We start from the raw sequence: 25301 nt of genomic DNA, 5'->3' as shown, positions 1-25301 counted from the left end.
CTTTCTTTGAAAAATAAAATGAGTAGAAAGAAGAATAGGGCATATTAAATTTCTTCAAGTCTACAGATTTGTTTTGCTTTGTTTTGTTGTTGCTTTTGTCAAGATAGGTCTAATGATTTCTTAGGTTTTTGAGCAAAGGAAGCATGTTTAGTTTTTAAACTTTAGAGCAGGAGGATATACTCTATTTCTGCTTAAAAATATTTTCAGTTCTGTCCTTTTGTGAATTGATTATCAGAACATTCTTCTTCTGTGGTATAGGAGGCCACTTATTTGACAACAGGAGTCATTAGAATTCCAGAACTGGAAGGGACCTTATAGACCTAGTCTGATTTAATCATGGTGTTTTGAAAGAAACTCCTATTTACTGAAAATGGGATGGCCTCGTCATTTTAGATTGCTGCATATTTTTATGTGCTGAAAGGAATATGCTAATTTGAAATTTATATTTCCATTTCCTTAGAAATAGAAAAAGATTAATAATTCTGAGGCATAGGAAATTCAGCAGCTTCTCTGTTCTTTAGTCTTTTTTTTGCCCTTGTATTGCTATGTGATGCTTTCTGTGCCTTGGCCAAGAAGAGCCAACTAAAATTTGTTGCACCCCCTGAATTATTTACAAGTCATAAGTTCTAGAGGTTCGTGCTCTTTATAGAAACAAGTACATTATCTCTGTTTTTTCTTGTCTTAGAAGAATGGAAATGAATTTGCTTCAGTGCTAATAAGATCTTTTCTTAGACCATGGTGATTAAGTTTTCCTTTTCCTAACGTCTAAGGATTTCAGTTTCTCATTTACTTTTTGATCTTGACATACTCATATTGGAAAAAGCAAATACTGTCAAATTAATTGCCCACTTCTAGAATTCAGTTTCCTTTCTAGCTTCAGGTTCTTGTTAAATGAAAAACCAATACTCAGTTTATGAGGACAGACTGTTCAGAAGCAAATCAGAATAATGTATATTTTAAATTAAATAGACCTTACTCTCAAAATTGGTCAGGTTCATTCTTATCCATGGTAAACAGAAGTGCCCATTTACACACTTACTTGTCATTTTTCTGTGTTATCAGTTTTTTTGATTTTTGCTCTTCTGATAAATGAAATATGGTTCTTGTGTGATACTAAGATAATTACCAGACTTTATGTGTATTTTTTTAAAGCAGCAAATAATAGCAAAATTAAGCTGGTATTGCAAGAATTTAGCTTAAATATAAGGAAAGTTTTCTCACAGGGACAATAATTGAATATTAGACTGTTCTAATAGAGGAAGGAAGGAAGGAAGATACTGAATTGGTTTTAGAATATGCAGAAATTAGCTTTGGTGAGCAGTGTTTATGTACCTTCATCCTCATTTACATTCCCTCACATTATTTTCTGCTGCTTTGGATATAATAATTCAATAACACATAATTATGAAGTGGTAGGAAAGAATTATATAAGTTCTATCTAATATACATAATATATTATTGCCCTTAGTGACTTTCTTTGAAAAATAAAATGAGTAGAAAGAAGAATAGGGCATATTAAATTTCTTCAAGTCTACAGATTTGTTTTGCTTTGTTTTGTTGTTGCTTTTGTCAAGATAGGTCTAAAGATTTCTTAGGTTTTTGAGCAAAGGAAGCATGTTTAGTTTTTAAACTTTAGAGCAGGAGGATATACTCTATTTCTGCTTAAAAATATTTTCAGTTCTGTCCTTTTGTGAATTGATTATCAGAACATTCTTCTTCTGTGGTATAGGAGGCCACTTATTTGACAACAGGAGTCATTAGAATTCCAGAACTGGAAGGGACCTTATAGACCTAGTCTGATTTAATCATGGTGTTTTGAAAGAAACTCCTATTTACTGAAAATGGGATGGCCTCGTCATTTTAGATTGCTGCATATTTTTATGTGCTGAAAGGAATATGCTAATTTGAAATTTATATTTCCATTTCCTTAGAAATAGAAAAAGATTAATAATTCTGAGGCATAGGAAATTCAGCAGCTTCTCTGTTCTTTAGTCTTTTTTTTGCCCTTGTATTGCTATGTGATGCTTTCTGTGCCTTGGCCAAGAAGAGCCAACTAAAATTTGTTGCACCCCCTGAATTATTTACAAGTCATAAGTTCTAGAGGTTCGTGCTCTTTATAGAAACAAGTACATTATCTCTGTTTTTTCTTGTCTTAGAAGAATGGAAATGAATTTGCTTCAGTGCTAATAAGATCTTTTCTTAGACCATGGTGATTAAGTTTTCCTTTTCCTAACGTCTAAGGATTTCAGTTTCTCATTTACTTTTTGATCTTGACATACTCATATTGGAAAAAGCAAATACTGTCAAATTAATTGCCCACTTCTAGAATTCAGTTTCCTTTCTAGCTTCAGGTTCTTGTTAAATGAAAAACCAATACTCAGTTTATGAGGACAGACTGTTCAGAAGCAAATCAGAATAATGTATATTTTAAATTAAATAGACCTATGGAAAGCAGAAGTTGAATTTCTCATTTAAGCTTTTGTTGGTAGAATAATTCATTCGTTGGAAGTGTCCCTAGAAAAGACATCTGTAATTTTTTGATGATTGAATTACAGTGTTTTCTCTATAGTTTGAAGGTTTCAATGACTATAATTTGTCAAGTGAGAAACTGAACAGTTTTTTAATACTAGTATAATCTACTCTTCTCCTCAGGGAAAAAATTCTCTCCAGAGGGAGTTGTAGTTACATTTTACTAATATATTTTAAAGTCATTGGTTTTATTCATTCAGGCAAAACATTTAACTTGATAAGGGTAAGAACAGGAGTTTATGTTTATGTTACCAATTATTCTAGACAGTTCAAAATAGTCCTCTTCAGTGATAGGTATAAAAAAAAGGTAAGGATTGAAAAGTCAAGTTACTAATCAATGAAGAGGTAGTTGCTTTTTGTTACTGTTACTTGTAACTTCACCTTGCTTGTTTTTATTTCTCTCTATATCATGTAAGTTGGTTGGAGATCAGCTTAGGAATTTTATTTATATAGAGAGCAAGTATGATTCAAAGTGTGATATGAAATAAGAGTGAAAGGTAATTTCAGCAGATGCGGTCGACTAACAGAATAATCTAAACTGGCAAACATCTTTTTTTTTTTTTTTTTTTTGCGGTACGCGGGCCTCTCACTGTTGTGGCCTCTCGCGTTGCGGAGCACAGGCTCCGGACGCGCAGGCTCAGTAGCCATGGCTCACGGGCCCAGCCGCTTCGCGGCATGTGGGATCTTCCCGGACCAGGGCTCGAACCGGTGTCCCCCCGCATTGGCAGGCGGAGTCTTAACCACTGCGCCACCACGGGAGCCCCTGGCAAACTTCTTGAAAGACTCAAATTGAATCCTCAGTGCAATCCTTGATTATCTGAATTTTAAGGAAAAATGGTTAAGAATGTGAAAAGAATAGAGTTTAAAGGAAACTCACCCCTCAAGAATGGTTTGCTCCCCCCGCCGCCAAAAAAGTTACAGATTCAAAACTAAGCAGAAATGTCTCTTGGACTTGGAAATGCCATTTTTTTCAGTAAGTTGTACAGGAAATGAGGTGGGAAAGCCCAGTTAAAACATGAACCTTTGAAATATTTTGCTTATAGCTGATGCTGTCCTGATGTAATATAGTCGTAAAATGACTGCTTTAGGAGCAAACATCTGGCACATGAGTCATAGCACTAAAGTAAAAGGACTAGGGAAGCATTCTCATGATCTATTTTTAGATTCTCCAATAGGCAGTATTTGCTATTTTTAGCTGTTTTTAGTATAACCTGTTTTATTCACTATTGGCAGAAAGAATGTTTGCATAATAGAATACAGACAGAATTCAAGAATGATGTGGGTGTTCTTTTCTCTCTCTCTCTTTTTTTTTTTTGCCCTTAAAATGGTATGGTAATTTATTTGGGGACTCAGTGTTCTTTGTAATTATTTTTTTCTAGCCTACCAAAAAATTAGGTTGAAAGTCATACTTAATTGAATGAATGTGTTGGTTTTCCTTTATTTGATGCAGGATCTTTTTAAAATAATGATACAGTGTTGTTTTGAAATGTTGAAATATACATTGTGTATGTGTGTGTTTATGAAATATAAAGATCCATTAATCCATATCAGGCCAACTATTTTGAACTGTATTTCTAGAGGATCTTTTTTTACCTAGTCAGATTCTGCCACTTAGACTTGAATTAGAACAAAAATACTCTATTTTTCCTATTCTTAATCAAAACTAAAGCTACGAATGGTTTTTTAATTTTTTTCTTACTAAAATTGAATGGAATAGAGAATTATCGAAGTTTATATATTTATAATTTTATATAGAAAGCTTATTTGAAAGATGGTTTGGATCTGGGGTATAAAGTCTGAGTATATAAAATTGATAAAAAATAAAGTGTTTTTGTATTTCTCTGGAAATGTAAAAGGTTTAGAATCAGCATCTGATTTGGTTACTGTATTTAAATATATTAATTTAAATCTTGATGCTTTGATCCCTATAAAGGGATATATGGGGAAACATTTGGGTGAGAAGGTCATTTTATTTATATTCTAAATGGATATAAATATTTACTACGTACTTATAGTGTTCTTGAAGATACTTATATATGTGTGTAAGAGTTTGCATGCACACACAATATACATATTCCCTGTCCTCCAAGGCTTAATGGTTAATTGTATCGACAAGATGTACATTTATGATAAGTTAACAATGCAATAAATGACCCAACACAGTTTATAATTAAGTTCTGAAAGAAAAATATAATCAAATGCTACGGTTTCACAAGATCATTGGTGGGTTCAAGAAAACGTCATGAAGAATTAATCCGAGTCCTGAAGGAGAAGTTGGGTTTGGAGAGGTGGAGACAAATGGGAATGCATTTTAGTTGACAAATATGGGATAGGCAAAGGCAGAGACTAAGAATGAGGAATGAGGTGTATATGTGCCAAGCACCGTTCTTGTAACTGTATCAGTAGATACAGTTATTAACTCCATTTTGCTAAAGAGGAAGCTGAGAGGGAAGAGATTAAATCACCCAAGGACATATGACTCTTCAGGGGTAAAGCTGGGTATCAAACCATGCAACCTGATATCAGAGACCTAATAGTTGTTCTAGACTTGTGCTGTCTCAGACTGTAGCCAAGAGCGACACGTGCAGTGGGGCACTCGAAACACGTCTGGTCCGAATTGAGATGCGCTCTAAGTGTAAAATGCATGTCAGATCTTGAAGTCTTAGGATCAAAAAAAACAATGTAAAATATCTCATGAATAACTTAATATTGATTACATATTGAAATAATATTTTGGCTATATCATATTAAATAAAATGTATTATTAAAATTAATTTCACCTGTTTCTGCTTTTAAACTATGGCTGCTAGTCAGTTTAAAATGGCATGTGTGGCTTGCATTATATTTTTATTGTACTGCTGCTAAAGACTGCCCACCAGTGAGTGAAGAGTCTAACTGAAGTGAAAGAATAGAAACAAGGGTGAGGGCAGGCAAAGGAAAAAAGGAGATTTCGGGATCAGATTATTAGATTGGCATTGAAATTTATCCTTGAAGCTAGAGTTCCTCAGAGCGTGATCCGTGGATGATCTGCCTCACGTTTTCAGGATGGAGTCAACCCTGAAACTTCAGTCATCCCTAATTCATTATTTTAGTCTCTTCCTTGCAGAGATTTTAAGGCTACCTAGAGAGGGGAATCTGCAGAAGAGACTGTAACTCTGGTTTTACAAAGACAATGAACATGGATGCCATTTTCTTAATATTCTGATCAATGTTGCTTAATTGGACTTCAGCAAAATAAAGGATACAGGCAGTTGATGACAGTGTCATTTAAAGAATTGCTTTCTGGAGATTGGATGGTTGCTACTTATTTATTTAATACATGGAGGGGAAAAAAACACTTAAAATTACCCCATAACTTATAGCCTAGCCTTTGACTGAAGTGATTGCCACTTGGCTCATTAGGTGAACTGGGTAAATGCCAGTGCCCATGTGATTTGGTGATTTGTGGGGTCTTTGGAATGTTTACATTGGACCCTGAGCACGCTAAAGAAGTTGTATGTCCTGGTTGTCCATAGTACATTTTGTTAAACTGACTTACCTCTTAAGTCACACCAGCGCTTGGCACTTTCAAATTACCCTGGCTGATAGGAGATTTTGATCTATTTATTCTAAGTGACAATCATAATTGGACAACAAAAAGTAAATTAGTTTTATTTCTTCATGAGTACGTAGAAATTTATAGACCTTAAGGTTTTACAGTAAATGTTCCGTATTGACATTAAACAGTGCATAGTTCTCAAATGATAGACACATTGCTGTGATCATCCACAACCTTGATCAGTGATCAGTTAAAATACACTGGTGATGATGTGGATTGAAGAATACCATCCCTCATAGAACTGAATAAAATTCAGGACTGCCTGCATAAAATTCTGTACATGAACGGCAACTTTATCAGACATTCAGCAGCTATTTTTTCAGTATAAACTTTTTTTTTTTTTAAAGAATATGCTTGATCTGCTTGCATATTTTGAGGGCATAAGAAATAACCTTGGTGAAGTGCTGAGATTTGGACACTTTTTAACAGTCGACAATAATAGCTGTCAAATAGCAGCCTGCAAAACAGTATCAAATGATTTTCAACATAAGTCAGGAGGCTGGAAAATTTATAGCACTGGCACTGAGTAGAAATAGCCACAAGGGTAGTACTAAATTTGCAGATATTTCCGTTTTTGTTTTTTTTTAATGTTTCCCATTTTTAAGTGGACTAGAATTTGGAATGCATTTTCTTACAGGATTATAAATAGAATTCTAGACCAGCCTTCAGAAACATCTTTAACCTCTCTGAGTCAGTTCTGTTTCACCTTCCTTTAACCTCTGTTTGTACTGTGACCTCTTTGGGAAATGTATTCCTGTGATAGTGGGAGATGCCTGATTAAATGCCTGATTAAATTTTCTTTGTCTTGTTAATAGAAATTCCCCAGTCAGAGGCATTGAGATATGGGTAAACTGTCATGACCAGTATTTTGTAAAAAGAAGGTATTTCTCGAGGTCCTTCTCTTCCTGATTGTTTTGAATTGCCCTGTAAGGAGATAACTGGGTCTCTGCCGGGGCAGGAAATCCAAATTCCTGCTGTCTTCTGTTGATGCTATGCGTCGTTTGTGAATTGAGTCAGGTACTTTTTATACCAATATGGAAGAGAATTAACACATTTTTCATAGTTTTCTTTTGTACAACATTCAACAAGGTTATGTGCACAAACTAAGCTCTTTGAAGGCTTATTTGCTTTTGTATCTCCAGCACTTAATTAGCACAGGGCCCAACACAGAAGAGATGCTGTGCTGTGTTTGTTGAATGAATGAATGAGTGAATGAATGAATAAATAAATGAGTAAGTGACCTTTATGAAGTACTTTAAATTCTGCATGGTCTCCCAAAGATTTGTGGTAATTTGATAAATATTTTTATAGCCATTTTAACATTGAATTGTGGACCTTAGAGTGATAAGCTTTACTAGGTCTTTGCTTCTCTTATGAGAGAGAGCATTTTCTAGACGCGTATACATGGGATGGCCTAGTTGCCATCAGCCCACAATAAGACAGTTGTTTTTGGCGCAGTGGAAAAATTAGCAGAATAAAGAGATTGCCTAACGGAATTAGACTGCCGAAGAGCAAACTGTAACTTTCCAAGTTACAAAAAAAATTTACAGGTCTGAATATCAAGGGAATACTTCCCTTTTAAAATAATAAATATCTTGCTTTTGACCTTATTTGCAAGCCCCACTGTTTCCTAATCTTATCCTTCTTTATAAGCCATAGGAGGAAGTATAGCAGAACACTTGCTAGCTTGGGCTTTGGAATTCAGGCAGACCTGAGTTCAAACCCCATTCCGCCACTTAATCCTCTGTCATCTTGGTTGAGTTACTTAAAGGAGGTAATCTGTATTTCTCATTGTAAAAAGGGGGTGATAAAGGATCCTTGTCATGCTTATGTGAATTAGTGTCTATAAAGCATTGAAGCATATAGAAATGCTGAATAATGTTAGTTGTTATGTGATAACCCCTCTCTGAAAATGGCATTTTTTGCCTCTGCCTTTAAAAAGTTCCTAGCCACTTTTTAAAGACTTAGTTGAAGATGACTCCTCACTATATTTTTTCATCTCTCACTACCTCATCTGAGTTCCCATAGTATTCCATTACAGCACTCACCATGGCTGTTACATGTTTGTTTCTCTCCTACACTAGATCGCAAATTCTTTAAAGAAAAGGAGTTCATATGTTTGTATTTTTCTGTGTTTCTCCTACAGGGTTTGGCACATGGTATTTAACAGAACATTTGTTAAATTGTTTAATGTGTATACGGAAATCTTCTGTAAGTTGTAAAGCGTTAATCAAATGATTAGTACTCTTTTAGGACTTAATATATGCCTAGCAGCGTGCTTGGCACATTAGAAAGTAGTTACTTGGTGTTTAAGTGCCAATGATGGGAATATTACCACAAAGCTAATTGAGCAATGTTTCCAAGTACCTGACTGTAACATTTTTTATCATCTAACATGTAATTGACTTTAGCAACTTTTGAAACCTCGTAGATAAGTGGAAGTTCTGTTTGCTTCCATCCTCCTGTCAGCATCCTAGATAACCGGTTCAGTCCCATCTTTTAAGTTGATTCTTCCCCCAGAATTTGAAGCTGATTGGTTTAAATTACAGTATTTTATTTATATTTTGTAGCATTTTGATAGCTAAATCCTGGTGACTAGCATTGAGAACTTATTATGTGTCAGGCACTGAGGACTTTAGTGTGCTGTCTGGTTTAAACGCTCGCAGCAACCCCACTAGGTGCTGTCGTTTTCCATGATGTTACGGTAAGAGAACTAAAACTTATAGATACGGGGTAACTTGCTCCAGGTCACAGAGCTGGTAAGTGCTGGATCCAGGATGTGAACCTAGGTAATCTGATTCTGGGGCCTAAACTTAAAATGAGGCAACTGCCTGCTCTTTTCACATTTTGGGGGAACTTTTTTTTTTTTTAATTTGAGGTAATACATATAAAGTATACTGTTTGTTTCAGAGTAGTTCCTTTAAAAATTATAGTTTTATTCCTTCTCTTCCGATATGATGTGAGATAAATTCAAAGATAATTATATAAAAATGAGTAACACGAGCATTGTAAGGGATCATACTATCCAAACCAATTTTGGGATTTTTAATTCCCTGTTGCAGTGTTGGCTGAACATCTTATTTTAATCCAAGAGAGTGTTCTCACATAAAAGAAATCACAGAGTATCAGGAAAAGGTGGTGAATGGTAGACCTATCAAAATTCAGTTTTCTTTGTCTTTGATACCTTGTCTTATTAAAACACTTTTAAAGATATCTGTGTGGAATTTTAGGTGTGTTTTTGGTCATTGTGTATATTTAACTTGTCTGATATCTTAAGTAACAAATGTTTGTCATTTTAAGATTCTTTTAAAGTCACATTTGCAGTTTGATTTAAATGTAAATAAACTTGATGTCCAGTATCTTAAGGTCCAAATAACCTGCACACTTTTACATAGATTTGGAAATTCAGGCCAAATGTCTCCCGGTTATTATTACATAGAGCAAAATCCTGATCTAGTATAGTTGACCATTGTTTTCTTCCTTAATATGAACATTATATTTATATAATATCTATTATATATCAGGGGTTGATTCTATTATGTTTAGAGGAAATGTTTTTAAAATATTTTAAGCTCTATATTTCATGTAAGCACTTTTCATCTTTTTCATCTTAGGTAAATCAAACTGGGAAGATGATGGTTGGGGATCATGGGAAGAAACAGAACCCCAAGAACCTGTAAGTCTTTGTAAACATGTGCATGCTTTTTTTTTTTTTTTTTTTTTTTTGCGGTACGCGGGCCTCTCACTGTTGTGGCCTCTCCCGTTGCGGAGCACAGGCTCCGGACGCGCAGGCTCAGCGGCCATGGCTCACGGGCCCAGCCGCTCCACGGCATGTGGGATCTTCCCGGACCGGGGCACGAACCCGTGTCCCCTGCATCGGCAGGCGGACTCTCAACCACTGTGCCACCAGGGAAGCCCTGTGCGTGCTTTTTGATAGCAGCATTTTCCTTTTGTAATGATGGTGACATATTTCAGTGTTAGGTTAACATTTTAAAATCTTTGTCGAGGACATTTTTGTGCTTACTTAATAGTACTTAAGTAGATGCCTGTTCTTAAGGATTTGATGACTTTATAGCTAAGTGGGGTGGGCTAAATGGAGAATAGTTGTTTTAGGATTCTCTCCCCTTCATTAGTTATTCTTTTAGACTCTTGCACTAACTTATTCAACATAGATTTGTTAAGTGCCCACCATATTCTAGTTGCTGGGAGTATAGCAATGAGCAAGGTAGACAAAGTCCCTGTATATGGTAGTGTATTTTCACCTATAAGTTATAGAAAATCTAACCTAAACTGGCTTAAATAACAGGGACATTCATTAGCTTGCATAAAAGGAAGTCAGAGATAGTATGTACTCCCAGTTAGGTTGATCAGGCAATTCAACTATGTCATCAAGGACTCAGGTTCTTTCCTTCTGTCTACTCTGCATATACCATGTTGACTTCATCCTAAAGCTTTTTCCTCTCACAGGTGTGGTGGAGCAACATGTTTCTTCATTCTTGACCAGGGGGAGAAAAAGGCCGGGGTTTTTCATGACTCTTTTCCTTGCCTTTTATCTCCTTGGCTCGAATTGGGCCAAAAACTCATTTCTGAACTAGCCACTAGCAAGATATATGAGATTTTCATCAGTCAATCTCATCATTTCCTGGAGCTGGAGGATAAAAGGGTCAGCTTCTCCTGAGGCCCACGGCTGCACAGGGGAGGAGTTGACACCTGAGGTTTTTATTAAGAAAGAAGAATGAACCTAAATACTGGATGGGTCTTAGCATCCGTGTGCCCAGCAGCTTACACTCTAATGGGGAGAGATTTAAAAAAAAAATTTTTTTAAGATAGATAAAAAGTATCAAATGGTGGTAATAGTTACACAGAGAATTCAAATGGTGATGTGATAGCAAGTGATCATGTGACTACTGTAGATTGAGTGGTCTGGGAAGGCTTTTTGGAGGATGTGACATTTAGGCTGAGGTTTGAAAGATGAGAGGCAGTCAATGAGGTGCAGGTCTGGTGAAGAGCATCTCAGGCCAGGGCAACAGCCCATGGAAACGCCCTATGGCAGGATGGGCTTGGAGTCTGAAGGAATGTAGAGAAGGCCAGTGTGGCTTGGCAGGATGGAGATGGCTACAAGATGGGGTTAGAGAAGCAAGAAGGCCTGATGGAAGGCTTTGCAAATTTGGAGTTTATTCTAAATGCAATAGGAAACCACACTGATGTGATTTCTCATTGTTAAAGTTCATCTTGGCTGCTATTTGGAATAGATTGAAGCAGGGAGCAAAAGTGGAAGCAGGGGAGACCAGTTACGAGGCTGTTAGAGTAGTTTAGTTGAGAAATGATGGTGGCTTACATTAAGGTGGTATTAGTGAAAATGAGAAATTGGTAGATTCAAGATAAGTTTGAGAGATAATGGTAAGACTTTCCTATGAACTGGTTGTGCGGGATGAGGGGGAAAAGAAGAAGCTAGAACTGACTTCTTTGATCTGGGCTATGGTGTGGAGTAGATTAAACAAAATAAGATGTTGATACTCCCTAAAGCTGAGTAATAGGTACCATTCTTTTTGTCAGTCTTTGAAAATATCCATAATAAAAAGTCGGTTAACACACCTCCCAGATACTTGGCTTGAGCTACTGGATGGATGGTGTGTCGTTTGTTGAGTTGGGGAAGACAGATCTGGAGGAGAAATGAAAGAGCGTCATGTCTTGAGCAGCAGAGCATCCTAAGTTCATGTAGAGTTATAGCAAAGCTCCAAGGGGAGATGAAGAACAGGAGACCATTTCAGAAGACCTCAAGGAGGATTGGGATGTAATGCAGCTCAGGGAACTTGGTTGTCCCATCACCTCAGCAAACAAACACCTCGTCTCTTTCTGCTCTAGTCCCGTGTCAGTATGGAGACTCGGTTATGCTCTGTGTCTGCTTTTACTAAGACTGACTGGCTTCTGCTTACTCATGATTTAGACTTGCACAGCTTTTACTTCTGTCTTTTGTTTGTGGTTGTCTTAGATTCTTTCTTGTTTTTGTATCGCCCTCAGCCGTCATGTGAGGATTTTACTGAATCTGTTCACCACCTTCCAGTGTAGGATATTTGGGAGCAGGGGACTTAGATTTATACCAGGTCACTGCGTGGGACATCGGCCACCCTGGTAGTGCTGCCCTCTGGTCAGGCGCCCATCAGCAGTCACTTAGCTGCGGCGAGAATGGGGAGGTGCCGAGGGTGTTGGATGGGAGGGCTAAGTATTGAAAAGGTTGGAGCCTCTGCGGGATTCCGTGTGAGTAAACCTCTCGGGAGGGCATGTGCTTTGAGAATTTCTCAGAAGGGGATAGTGTAAGTGGCAGCAACCTTGCAGTTACTTTTAGTGTTTGTTTTCTGGAATCATACAGCTAAGTGACGATTGTGAGTAAGAGAACGAACTCCCAAGTAAGTTGGAGGTTTTCTGGAATAAACCTCACAGACGCTACACATGCATTCGTCATCTCAGAGGAGCTTCCGCTGGGACAGTTATTATTAAATATATAAAATAGTGCTGGTGCCGAGTTATGGTACTTATTTACAAGTCCAGAAGCCCTCATCTCAAACACTCCGTTGGTACATGGTAGGTTCTGTCTGGAATGGATTTTTACTTGTGAACTGACGCAGTTGGGGATTTGTGTGTGCGGCCAGTTTTCCTTACGAGTATCTGCTGCATCTCCCCTGAAAGTATTCAGGGGGTGGGTTGGCTGATAGCTTGTCACAGAGCTGCTTTTTGGCTCAGCTAACAGTGTGCCTTCCCTTAGCTCACAGCCCCTCATGGCGTATAACCCAACACAGGAGAAAATGATTGCTGCTACGAGCTGGGGTCGGAGAATCAGGCAGGCCTGGTGTAAAGCTTTGTGAATTTGAAGTTTAGTCTGCGTGTGATCAGAAACTGCTCTGTCTGATTTCTGGTTTTTAAAACTCACCTTGGCTGCTTCGTGGAATAGGTTGCCTCTCGTACTCATAAAGGTCATGGGTTGGTTTATTTTACAGTATTTCCTTTTGATGTTCAGCTGATTCTGGGTGGCGTGGACAATGATAGCCTAGTTAGAATGTGTAAGTGTTATCAGGCCTCCTTTAAATCTGACCTGTGAAGTATGTTGTCTTCTTTCTATTGGCAAGGAGATCCTCAATCTAGGGATGACATATCTTAACTGTTTCAGTTAAAAGCTGAAGTATGCTTCTACTCAATCTGAAAAACACATGAAATTACTTACATGTAGAATATTTTTTCATTCGGATAAAATTTGAATATTTACAAGTGGCCCTCAGGGATGAGGGAGGCTTGTTGCTCTCTCTGTCTTGATAGATTTGCTCACACTGTGGATTTGGCAAATGCGCGAGTGAAACAGTATTGTCAGGCCGCGTTGACACCAGTTTTGGGTGCAGCAATCATTCCTAACTGTTTGAACCCTTTACCCTGTCACAGTCTTTTGTACACAGTGAGGGTATTTGGGAGACAGCAAAAGTGGGTCAGGACAGTGAGGTTCAGAGGTTATTCAGATGTTGAAGTCATCCTGCGGTGTTGAAGAGAGCTTCTTTGAATTTGGATCCTGTCCTCAAAACAAGACAGCATCTTTGCCAAGGGAGCCTGTTTGGCGGGTGAGAACATAAATGGCACTGTGGCCGGGGAAGAGGGTATGACCTCTGCCTTACCCTGCAGCATCTTCCAGAACTTTCCATGTGTAGGATCATTATGAAGTTCTGCTGAGAAACATGTTTTATACCAGGACTATTAGAAATTTTACTAAGCTGAGGCAAAAGATTTCTGTTATTTCTGCTACCAGCTGTGGTGATGAACAAGTCCAGAGGCACAGCCAGCTCCAGAGGCATGGCAAGAATCAGAGTTAACTTTTGGCAGATGTGTGAAACGCAGAAGTACACGCTCTAGTCAGGGTTAATAGGTGTAGCCACCTCGCCGGCATGGAGAGGGAACTCCGACTCTCTCTCGTCACGGACAAACAGCAAACTCAAAACCTGCCTTCCCTCAGAGTGCGCCCGGCAGGCCTTGTTCACGCTAAAGATGAGAGAGACCAGGACTGGAAAAAGCGGACTGTCATAAAGTCAGTTTAGGGTTGTGTCAGGGCGCTGTAACTGTCAAAACTGATAGGCTTCCCTGTCAGTTGCCATCGGGTGGTGGTCACTGTGACCAGCAGAAGAAAGTAGGCTTTCATTCTTCATTAGTCTGGCATTAGAGGCATGTTGTGTTCTGGTCCGTTTAGGCGGGCTGCAGTGGTGTGTTGGTGAACCACAGAGAAGGGTGCCTAAGAGGAAAGTACAGTAGCCACTGCCACCGAATGCCGACCTGAAGGCCAGCTCGCTGCTACTGAGTCCAGCAAACAACTATAAAAACTTCAGGGTACTTTTTTTGTTTTTTTGCGGCACGCGGGCCTCTCACTGCTGTGGCCTCTCCCACTGCGGAGCACAGGCTCCGGATGCGCAGGCTCAGCGGCCGTGGCCCACGGGCCCAGCCGCTCCGCGGCACGTGGGATCATCCCGGCCCGGGGCACGAACCCGCGTCCCCTGCATCGGCAGGCGGACTCTCAACCACTGCGCCACCGGGGAAGCCCTAGGGTGCTTTTTATCTCCAGAAGTCTGTCAGCTCTTTGAGAGTAGTTTCTTATTTTTATGGCAGAAGAGAATAAAGGGCTTTTGTAATCATAGAGATTTAGTACCGCGGGTCTGGATAAGGCTTTTCTAAGGAAGGAGAAAGCCTCTTTAATTTGGATTCTGGGGTGTCAGCTATAATGAGGGCTTAGGGAAGAAAGCATATTCTAGTATCTGTTATCAGCTACGTGGCTGACATAGCCAGCCACGTCCAAGAAAGCAAGCGTCTGTGACACTGGTAGGCTTTGGAACTTTAAGGATGGCGTCTCTTATAGAAAAGGACAAATGTCCTTCTCCTATAGATATTCCATACCCGTGTTGGTCTGCTTGGCTGCCATAACAGAATACCACAGACTGGGTGGCTTAAACAACAGAAATTTATTTTCTCACCGTCCTGGAAGCTGGAAGCCCAAGATCAAGGTGCCATCAGGGTTGGTTTCTGGTGAGACTCCTGTTCCTGGCTTGCAGATGGCTGCGTTCTTGCCATGTCCTCACCTGGCCTTTCCCCTGCGCATGAAGACAGAGAGCCGGTTCTGGCGTCCCTTCCTCTTCTTAGAAGGATACCAGTCTGTCAGAGGGCTGTGCCCTTATGACCTCTTTTAACCCCAATTAACCTCCTCAAAGGCCCCATCTTCAGATACAGTCACATTGGGGGGTTAGGGTTTCAACACGTGAATTTGGGGTGCAGGATACACTTCAGTCCATAATAGTGCCCCAAATAATGGATCCATGTCAGGCGTAACCTTTACGTGTACGAGTGCAATGAATAAGGTTAGGGAATTCCTCCTTGCCCATGAGTAAATACACGAAGGGATCGAAAGGCAAACAGCATAGGTTTTCAAGACGGAAGAAAAGGCAGAACAAAGATCTTCCTCTGTACTATATTTTAAGCTGACATCATGACAAATGGGACCTGGCTGGGGGAAATGGGAAAAGAAGGTAGTTGTACTACAACATCTACCTATTAATGATCCTATAACAAATAGTAAATAGTATTTTTTACAGTGTTGTAAGGGCTTTTAGTTGGGGTTATAATTTTTTTGCTTTGGGAAAGAAGTGGTATTTTGCTCAGCCTCATGCTATAATGGGAATCTAGGCGGTTTGGGAAGAAGCTTGATAGGGTTTAATTGAATTTTAACTGGCAAGGCAGATTTAATGAGCTTTCCTTCATTGGTGTATTAAGACCAAAGGGTTGGAAGTATAGAATCAAGGATTTGCTTGACAGCGGTTTCTGGACCAGGAAGCACAGGAGGTCCTGGGTTAAGGTCCTCAGTTAAGGTAGGCAGCATGGAAATTTTCCACTTAAGAGACACCTTAGGAATGTGTTCCATCTGTTTTACAGAAGGTGATATAATGCAGTTTATGGAGGCACTAATGATTTAGCAGATTAACAGGGAATGAAAAAAGCATGCTGGTCAGATAGAGGCCCCAGAGAAATGTTTGTTTACAGGCTAAGAAATAGGAGACAGCATGACCTGATTAGAGACTCTTAGAGCATTAATAATCTGGGGTAATGCTGGAAAATATTTTGCCTTATTTTAGTGTCCTTAGACTGTGGTGCCATCTGCCACGCAAGAGACGTAAGCAGTGGATTGGCCAGAGGCAGAAGGAGAGCACCCGTATTACGCTAAGGATACGCCCGAGGCCCTCCTCCTGTGAGGGGGTGGTGGCCGCAGAGGGTCTCTCTCCTCAGGTGGGCTCTCATCAGGACTTTGGACCTTGGACTATTAGAAACACTCATCTTGCCAGTGACTTTCCTCTCCACATTAACACAAGCTGGGTTTAGCCTAGTGCTTCTCAACTGGGGGTGATTTTGCCCCTTAGGGGGCATTTGGCAATGTCTGGAGACATTTTTGTTTGTCACAACTTGGGGGAAGGTACATCTAAGTGGGTAGAGGCCAGGGAGGGATGCTGTGAAGCGTTTTACAATGCACAGGACAACCCTTCAAACAAAGGCTTGTCCACCCAAAATGTTAGTCGTGCTGGAGTTCAGAAATCTTGGTCTCGCCCGTGGCTTTCAGTATAACTCTCCCAGCTTTTCTTGCTGCCTTTACCCCTTTTTGTTCTCTAAAATTTCTTGGCCTCTTTTGGGGACCTCAGAACTTTTGATCTTGTAAATCAGCTCTTCCTCAATTTAAAAAAAATAGTTATTTAATAAATGAAAAAAAATAGAACGGGGGGGAAAAAAACCCTTTGATCTTTATGGCCATGAGTTTGGTTTTAGTAGATACCGGTGGAGTGATTTGCTAGTGTGAAAAGTGCAGTTAAAGGATTGTTTGCCAGCCAACAAAGGTGAGTGTAAGCTGTTCCGCGGTCTTTGGCCACAGACCAACCAGTATCCGGGCTCAGTCTTGGTGGCGCTATTTATGCTTAAATATTTAAGAGTGACCTATTTTTAGTCTCTCTATATAGTCAGCCACCACTTTTCCTTGCTGTTGTTGATAGTTGTTAATTTTAGCTCAAGTCTGGACTCCTCAGGCATTCCTGCAGGGTAGCTCTGTGAGTTGGCTTTGGCTTGGTGATGGGCCTCTGGTCTTCTGCCAGGGAGGGAGGGACAGTGGCTGACTGTGTGGGGTGGGGGATGGGATCTGGGGACCTGCTTTCAACCAAGCCTCCTGACTTCAGCCGCATCTTTGCCCTCACTCCCAGGGGGAGCTGGCACCAACTCCTAAGCCTATGGGCAATCTTGCAGTGCAGCTGGGGTTGCTTCTCAGCTTTCCTCGCCCCCACTTTAGTGGGAGTTAGTTTTCCAGGGACTGTAAAATCAGTTACCACCTGTCCATCTGCTTTCTAGCTCTCAAATTTTAGTGGCTTTTCTCCTCTCCTTTTTGACTGTACTTGAAACAAAGTCTTCTACTGTTGTTTTTAGTGGGGTTGAGAGTGCTGGGGAAAGTGAGAGTAAAATTGATCTGTTTAATTCTCTCTTTACCTGAAAGTCCATGTAGACTTCATTTTTACATATTGTTCTACCTCTTGCCTTTTCCATTTAATGTAATATGGAGGTTTTTCTGTGTCTGCATATATAAATCATCTAGTTCTTCTAAAGGAATACTAACCATTTCATTGTATAGATATACTCTTATTTATTTAGCCACACCCCTGTTGAGGGACATTTTGTTTTTGTTTGTTCTTTGTCTTTTCTGTTTTCTGTCACAGGAGATGCTGTAATCAAATTTATATCTACTATGCATCTTTGGTTACACATGTGTGTAGTGTCATGAATGAAAGTCAGACTGCCTGAATTTCTATCCTAACTCTGCCACTCAGTGACTGTTAAACCTTGGGCAAGTTACCTAACTTCTCTCAGTCCAGTTACGTCATTCATAAAGTAGGACTAATACGATTATTAGTTAGGATTAAAATCATAGGATTATTAAGAGGATGAAATGAGACGTGCTTAGAATAGTACCTGGAACATACATAGTATGTGCTCAATAAATGTCAGCCGTTCTTATTTTTCCTTTAGAATAAATAACTAAAAGTGGAATTGCTAAGGTTAAAAAGTGTACATATTTCAAATTTTAATAAAAATTGGTGAAGGGTGCTTCCAAAAGCCTGCCCCAGTGTGTATTCCAAACACAGTATGTGAGAGTGCCTCCTTCTACTCTCTGTGTCACAGAAATGAAAACATCTCTGAGGTAATTGCTTTTTACCATTGTGCTCTGTTTATTTTGTAAAAAATGAAATATTTCTCTGTACCCATATTTTTATCAATATTGGGAAACTCAGAACTATGAGAGATGGATGTGTTTTCTTACAGAGGCCTGCTTTTCTCAGGTACTTTTTGAAATTGTTTGCCCCTAGTAGATTATCAAACTTTAATCTTTGTAAAATCAGAATGGTGTGAAATGCCATTTCAGTGTTTTAATTTGTACTTTTAAATTTATGAATGAGGTTTGTCATCTTTTTAAGCTTTTCACTCAAATATTTTTTAGAAATGTGTACTGCACACGTGTGTGTGTGGGGGTGTGTGTGGACACTAATAGCAATTTAAGGTCCATAGCATTTAACTATTAGCTCTATTTTGATTTATCTTGGGTGCTAATTGATTCTTGTTTATTAGTCTTATTTGTCCAACTAGACAGTAAAGTTTTTGAGCAGGAATTGTTTGGTACTTTCTTATATCCCATGGTACCTAGGGAGCACATAGATTTAGTATTTAATGTTAAACAGTTGTTTCAAAAATAAAGAAGTATACTTTTTAGTTTTGGTGTTTTATTGTAATTATTTGTGAAATGAATTTTTTTGTGAGTAATGAATTTGCTTTGTAAAAATGACACATTTATTACTGAAAATTCAGGTATTATAGAAGAATAAAAAGAGTAAGATAATCAGCTTTCTAACACCTAAGGATAATTATCATTATTAACTTTAAGAGGTTATAAATGTAGGCATATTTGGTTGAGTGGTTGGATGAATGGGCCACACAGAAAATTCTCTAAAAATGGAGTCACATTATATATACAATTAAAAAAATAAATAATAGCAGAATTAATCCTACTTGAATTGACAGTTGAAATAAAACTGTAAGAGTTACTGAATTATCATTAACTTCCTCTAAGGTTAGGAAGAAAAATAATTTTAAAAATTGAGATTGAAGTCGGAGGTTTTTGTGACTAATTGTGTTTGTAATTTTTTTTTTCTTTGGGTTATCTGTAATCAAATTTGTAACCAGATTTAGAGCTCTTGCCTTGCCTCATTTTAATTTTGACAAAACCTTAAGATCTTTCATTTGAGAATTTTAGTCCCTGATCCGGAAAATGGCCGGGACCAATACTTTTCATGCCATGTTAGAGAAAGCTCTAGGGCTCTGCAAAGGTGCTAGGTAGCTTCCTCATTTCTGCTTTTATCTATATCGTATATTAAGATATTGTATAAAATTTTGTTCGGGAATAAAAAGTCTTGCTACCTAAAAAAATGTTTGAGAAGCATTGGGTATTATATATGCTAATAGTAGACTAGAAAAAAGGAAAACTTACATGGCGTTACTTACCTTTTTGTGTTTCAAAATTGCTGAAGCACTTATGTCTCTTTGTTAAGGAAGTATAGCTGACTAGTTTATTTCTTTGATTTAGGTAGTAAACTACTGAGAATTACAGTGAATATGCTGACAGACCCTTATTTATACTGGATTTTGCTGGCACCACTGTTACGTGTACATGCCTGTGAAAGTTAGCACGATGACAGTGACAGTAAAAATTGCAAACGACGGACTTATTAACTAAAATTGAAAGCTTTGAAAAATTACTGTGGGCTACTTCAGTGGTTCTCTAGTCATCACAGTAGCTGATACACCAGAAAACATTTGCCACTATGTTTACAGAGTGATAATTTACCAGCCCCTATGGTGGCCAGCTATAATTGAAAGGCTGGTTAAATTACTGCAGTTTTACTGTCTGCTGCGTTGTGAAAGACTAATCGTTTGACAAATTTGTGGGCTTAAAATCTAAAGAAGTAAATTTTTAAAATATATATTTGTTACAACCCGAGTGTTTAGAAAAGATTCCTTTTCATAACCCACATCAGTGGTTTCCGTTATTTGTGCAGATTGAGAAAAAATTTTACTAGTCTCGAGGCAAAGAAAAATCCTTGAAGTTTAGGCCACACTAAAATAAAATTATACATTCTCTCTTCCCACCCCGAAACAGGGGCTGTGTTTTATGGCTAATGGATGTATTTAATGTTACCTTTAGTAACTGGGTACGTGCTGGCTTTTGTGAAAAGCCATGGTAGTCCCTGGTGATGCTGTTTTTGTTTTTTTTTAATATCATGCCTCGCTGGGGAAATTAACTACCTTGTCAGAGGATGGCATTGTTTTAGGATCATTATCTTCAAGGGAGTTTTGTTCATGGCTTTGGGCCCCATTATTGTGTGGGAGGTTTTCAGAAAAATCTAATTGGTAGGCAGATGCCCTTATGGTAGAAAACAGTGATGAGCTTGCATCTTATTGGCCAGCGAATGTGTGCTGAGACTTCCTGGCACATTCTTACTAGGCCTTTACAGCCCTCTTTCCTCCGTTTGCTTTTTTAATCATTGAGGGGCACTCGTCTTCTAGTCTAGAAGCACAGTAGAGCTTCTCGTCACCCCCTTCATTCTGAATGCACAGCAGCAGAGCAGAGTTAAAGGTGCTGTGGCAGTTTTCCTTATAGGGCCCAGCTTCCCAGGGCAGTGCAGGGTTGTCCAGGCAATTGAACCCCAGTGCCTGTGTCCAGATGCCTGGGTCCAAATCCCTGCTCCGTCTGTGTGATGTGGAGAAGTTACCTTGATCAGTCTCTGTTTCTCCATCTCAAAATGAGGGTAGTAATAGAACCTTCTTTATAGAGTGACGGTGAGAATTAAGTAAGACTTATGTGTAAATCATTTAACACAGTGTCTGGCACTTCGTAAGTGTTTGGCGGATGTTGCTGTGTACATCATCCAAATCAGTGCCGTCATTCCTGTCTCATTCCTGTTGAGTTAGGTGGCCAAACGCAAGCACTCATCTGGGGCAAACACTTCTTGACGGGCCCACTGTCCTCTGCTTAGGATGATGCCAGAGGATTTCCTTATGGTGAGAGGACATTTCAAGTGACTGTGGCCTGATTTCTACCAAACTGCTTGGTTACGGCGTAGCAGACATTATAGAACAATTTAGGACGTGTACTTTCCATCCTTTTATTCTTTGTTTGCCTTTGTGTATAGCATGTTGATTGTTGATGTACGTCACCCAGATGTACCAAGGGATTTTTTTTTTTCTTTTTGGAGGACTTACTGAAAGAAATTCGATTTACGTAAGACTTCTCTCCCAGTTGTTCTCAGTTTTTAAATTTGCTTTATGCTTTTCTGATAACATTTACACTGCTTGGGGCAAAATAGCTAAACCCAGGGAGAAGTAACAAAAATCTACCACTGTGTATAATTTTAAGGATATCACTTGTTTTTAGTTGTGTCGTTAGCAGCTTTTTATCTTATTGAACTTGATACACTGAATGTTGTGCCTTTGGAATTACATGTGACCGGGAGCTGGTGGTCGTCCCACGCCCACCCCACTGTGGCTGTGGATCAGAAGAGCTGTCGAGCTCGTATTCAGAGAACGCACCCTTGCATTTCGTGACAAAAGCTAGCATCGTTCCCAAGCGGCAAGACTAAAGCTTTAGCTCTAGAATTTTATGACACGTCAAATCCTAATGATGATATGATATAATAATATAGCGTAACATAATATACCGCAAGCATGCCCCATTTCATTGCACTTTGCAGATATAGCATTTTTTTTTTTTGCAAATTGAAGGTCCGTGGTAACCTTGCCTCGAGCAAATTATCGGTGCCGTTTTCCAACAACGTTTGCCCACTTCATGTCTCTTCGTCACATTTTGGCGATTCTTGAACTGTTTCAAACCCTCCATCAGCAAAAAGGTTATGACTCGCTGAAGGCTGAGATGATGGTTGGCATTTTTTATCAATAAAGTATTTTAAAATTACAGTATGTACATTTTTTAAGACGTAATGCTATTATTACACACTTGATAGACCGCAGGATAGTGTAAACATAACTTTTATATGCTCTGGGAAATCAAAAAATTCATGTGACTCACTTTGTCGTGATATTTGCTTCATTGTGGAGGTCTGGAGCCAAACCCACAATATCTCTGAGGTGTGCCTGTCTAATAGAATCATGTGAGCGTTTCCTAACCTGTTTTCGGTGTGTGGAACTCCTGCTTGTACGCGTCCAGCTTTGCCACGACAGACTAGGGGGATCTGCTTTTAGTCCCACAGTGACAAGGAAAGATGGAGAGTTGGAGAGGACACAGAAAAGGTAATGCCCTGAAGAATGACAGAAGATACTGGTTTTCACCCCCTTGCCCCCCCCATCATCAGGAGATGAAACCGGAATGCTGATCCATGTGAAGATGCTTTTCCTGGTTTCATGCTACTAAAAATGTACATTTATGAGATGGCTCAGCAGGGTTAGGGATGTAACTAGTCATTGTGGAGTAGTGTCTCTGAATTTGCTTCTATGTACGTGATATCGGTTTCTTGTGCTTTTATCTTGGTTAGTACTTATGTGGCAAAATTCGTGTTTGCTCTGGGATCACTTGTAGTCCATTTGCTGGGTTGGTGGCAGACAGAGCATGATCATAATTTGACATTGAGTTCTAGGCCCAACTAAGGGAGTAGTACTCTGTCCCTTTTTATATATAACTTGTACCTGCCATGGATATGTCAGCCAGAATCTTGAAATGTTAAATCGTAATATTACTTAAGGAAAAGCATAACTAAAGATGCTATTGCTTAAGGATACGTTACTTAGGGTACTAACTTTGAATCAATTGCTCATTGTCGTACAGTTTCATGTGCAAGAATAATTATTAGATTATTCAAGTATCTTTGTGACTACAAGTCAGGAGAAATTGGAACGCTATTGTTTGCTCATTTTTGCCATTAGGGCCGTGCTGCATGTGGAGTTGAGTCATAGAAAGCGAAGAAGGCTTCTAGTCTAGCCTGGGAGAAATGCAATCCCAGCATAAACAGAGAATAGTAAGAGTTTGCATTGCAATAAGTTCGAAAGACGGTAGAAGTCGGAGGAGGATGGAATTGTGATAGGAGCTGGAACTTGAGATGGACAAGAGAGGGAAGAGTATTTCTAAAGGAATGCTTAAAGGCATGCCTCAAGAATGTGCTGGCTCCCTTGTTCAGGTATGGTTCTTCATGGCTCTAAGTCGGTTCACAGAACCACAGAAAGATTAGCCTGGTATATAGTGATAAGTAACAGGGAAGTTCTTTTTGAGAAAGACTTTTCATTGACTGAGACTAGAGTCAAATCCCAAGGGGAGCCAGGCTTCTCAAAGAGCTGTCGCAGGTACCCACCAAGATGAGCAGGGCCCTCCTTTGGGCTCTGACACTGATTGTGTGGCCCGGAGCACATCTCTTAACTGCCCTAAGACTCTGCTGTCTTTATTATGAAATGAGGTTTGGGCCAGTTAGTCTTTAAATGCCTTCCATCTTTGAATTTCTTAAACTCTTTGTCTTTTGAGCAAACATAAAAATGTAGATCTCATCCTTATTAGTGGCATTATTTTGAAAACAGGATAGATACGCAGAAATAGTGTTCTTTGTTGAAAAGTAACTTTTACAGACTTTTTGGAGTTTACTGTTTGTACATAATTTTGGAAGTGTGATAAAAGGAAGAACCCATTTGTATAGACGTTCAGTTATTTTTTTAAGTTATTTTTTGTGGAACTTGCCAAAATGAGAGCTGCATTATCCCTTGTCTGGAGCATTGTTTGGATTTCTTTTTTATTACAGTGAGATGGAAATTTTAGGATAAGAGACCAATCAAAGAGTTTTAGACGCTCCTAATTTCTTATCAAGCACAATACCTAAATTATATCCCTGTATGACTTGCCCTGCTTCTAGCCTCCTTACTGAAGGGGAGACGCCAATCATTTGAAAAATCCTGAACCTCAGAGTTGGTATAATTGGGTCTCGGTTACTGGGGAGGGAACCGTAGGGTCGTGATGCCCTCAGCCTACAGCCGAGGCACCGTGAGGAGTCCTGGGTGAGTGCCGGCTAAACAGAGACTGTGTGCTCTGACGGGAATTGTGGGTCCAGGGAGAAACGAACCACAACTGACTTTTACCTTCTAACTTTCATCTTTAGGGGGATCATTTTCTCCCTAGTTTACATGTAGAAAAATACACATTCAAAACAGCAAACTGAAAAAACAAATCAAAACAAAAACAACAAACTGGATAGCAAAATTCCTAAAAAATGGAGCTCTACTAAAACAAAACTGGGTATTTGCCAGTATTACTCTTCTCGTTATCTTTCGGGAGTGGGTGCAGCCTCCTAAGCATACCTTGCAGAAGAAAGAAGTTCCGAATCTATTTGATTCCTCAGTGTTCCATTGAGAAGGAAAAATAATCACATGACTATCCCAGAGGCTTCAGACCTACTTGGAGATTTTCCTGAAGATGTCCTATAACCCATATTTTATTTATATTTTAAACATTTCTTTGGTAGTATCACAGCAAGAAATAATTTATCTTTCCTAGAAATACTACCGTAATGTTTCTGATTAGGATGATTTTCTGTTTTTAAAATCTTTAAAATTTCATTATGCTAGTAATACATGCTTACTGAAAGCTTTAAAAAACATAAATATGTATTTTTTTTTTTTAATGAAAGCAGGCTGCATCTCTTCCCCCCTCTTCCCCGCCCCCATCTTGATTAATTCAATCCAAAAGCTATCGGGTAGGGTTGCATGAGGTAGGAGTCCGCATGACATAAAACCTAGAAGCCGTAAGAGAATAAGTAATTGATAATTTAGCTACATAAAAAACTTCTGCATGAAGAAAAATAAGCTACGACATGAACTGCGAAAAACTATTTACAACTCTTATGTTCAAAGGACCAATTTTCCTTGTATGTAAAGAGTATATACAAATCAGCTAGAACAAGAACAGCAATCCAGCAGGAGATCTGCAAAGGAAAGAACACATTGTTCATAGAAAAGGCTCTTAAGCATATGAAAAAATGCCTATTCTCACTCATAAGAGGAATGCAATAGGCTGAGATATTACTTT

The 25301-nt window shown here is 39.0% G+C and overlaps 1 protein-coding gene across 1 annotated transcript in view; it reads left to right on the top strand.

Annotated features, from left to right (window-relative positions):
- RAB3GAP2 (RAB3 GTPase activating non-catalytic protein subunit 2) overlaps positions 1-25301 on the top strand; it is a 99641-nt gene that overhangs the window by 11014 nt on the left and 63326 nt on the right. The window contains exon 2 of the mRNA XM_007129270.4: positions 9742-9803. Coding sequence (XP_007129332.2) covers positions 9742-9803 — 62 coding nt within the window. The remainder of the gene's footprint in view (positions 1-9741; positions 9804-25301) is intronic.

The sequence above is a fragment of the Physeter macrocephalus genome, chromosome 4 (genome assembly GCF_002837175.3).
Source record: "Physeter macrocephalus isolate SW-GA chromosome 4, ASM283717v5, whole genome shotgun sequence".
Lineage (NCBI taxonomy): Eukaryota > Metazoa > Chordata > Mammalia > Artiodactyla > Physeteridae > Physeter > Physeter macrocephalus.
The sequence above is the reverse complement of the archived record's forward strand: the minus strand, read 5'-3'. Positions and strand labels throughout refer to the sequence as shown.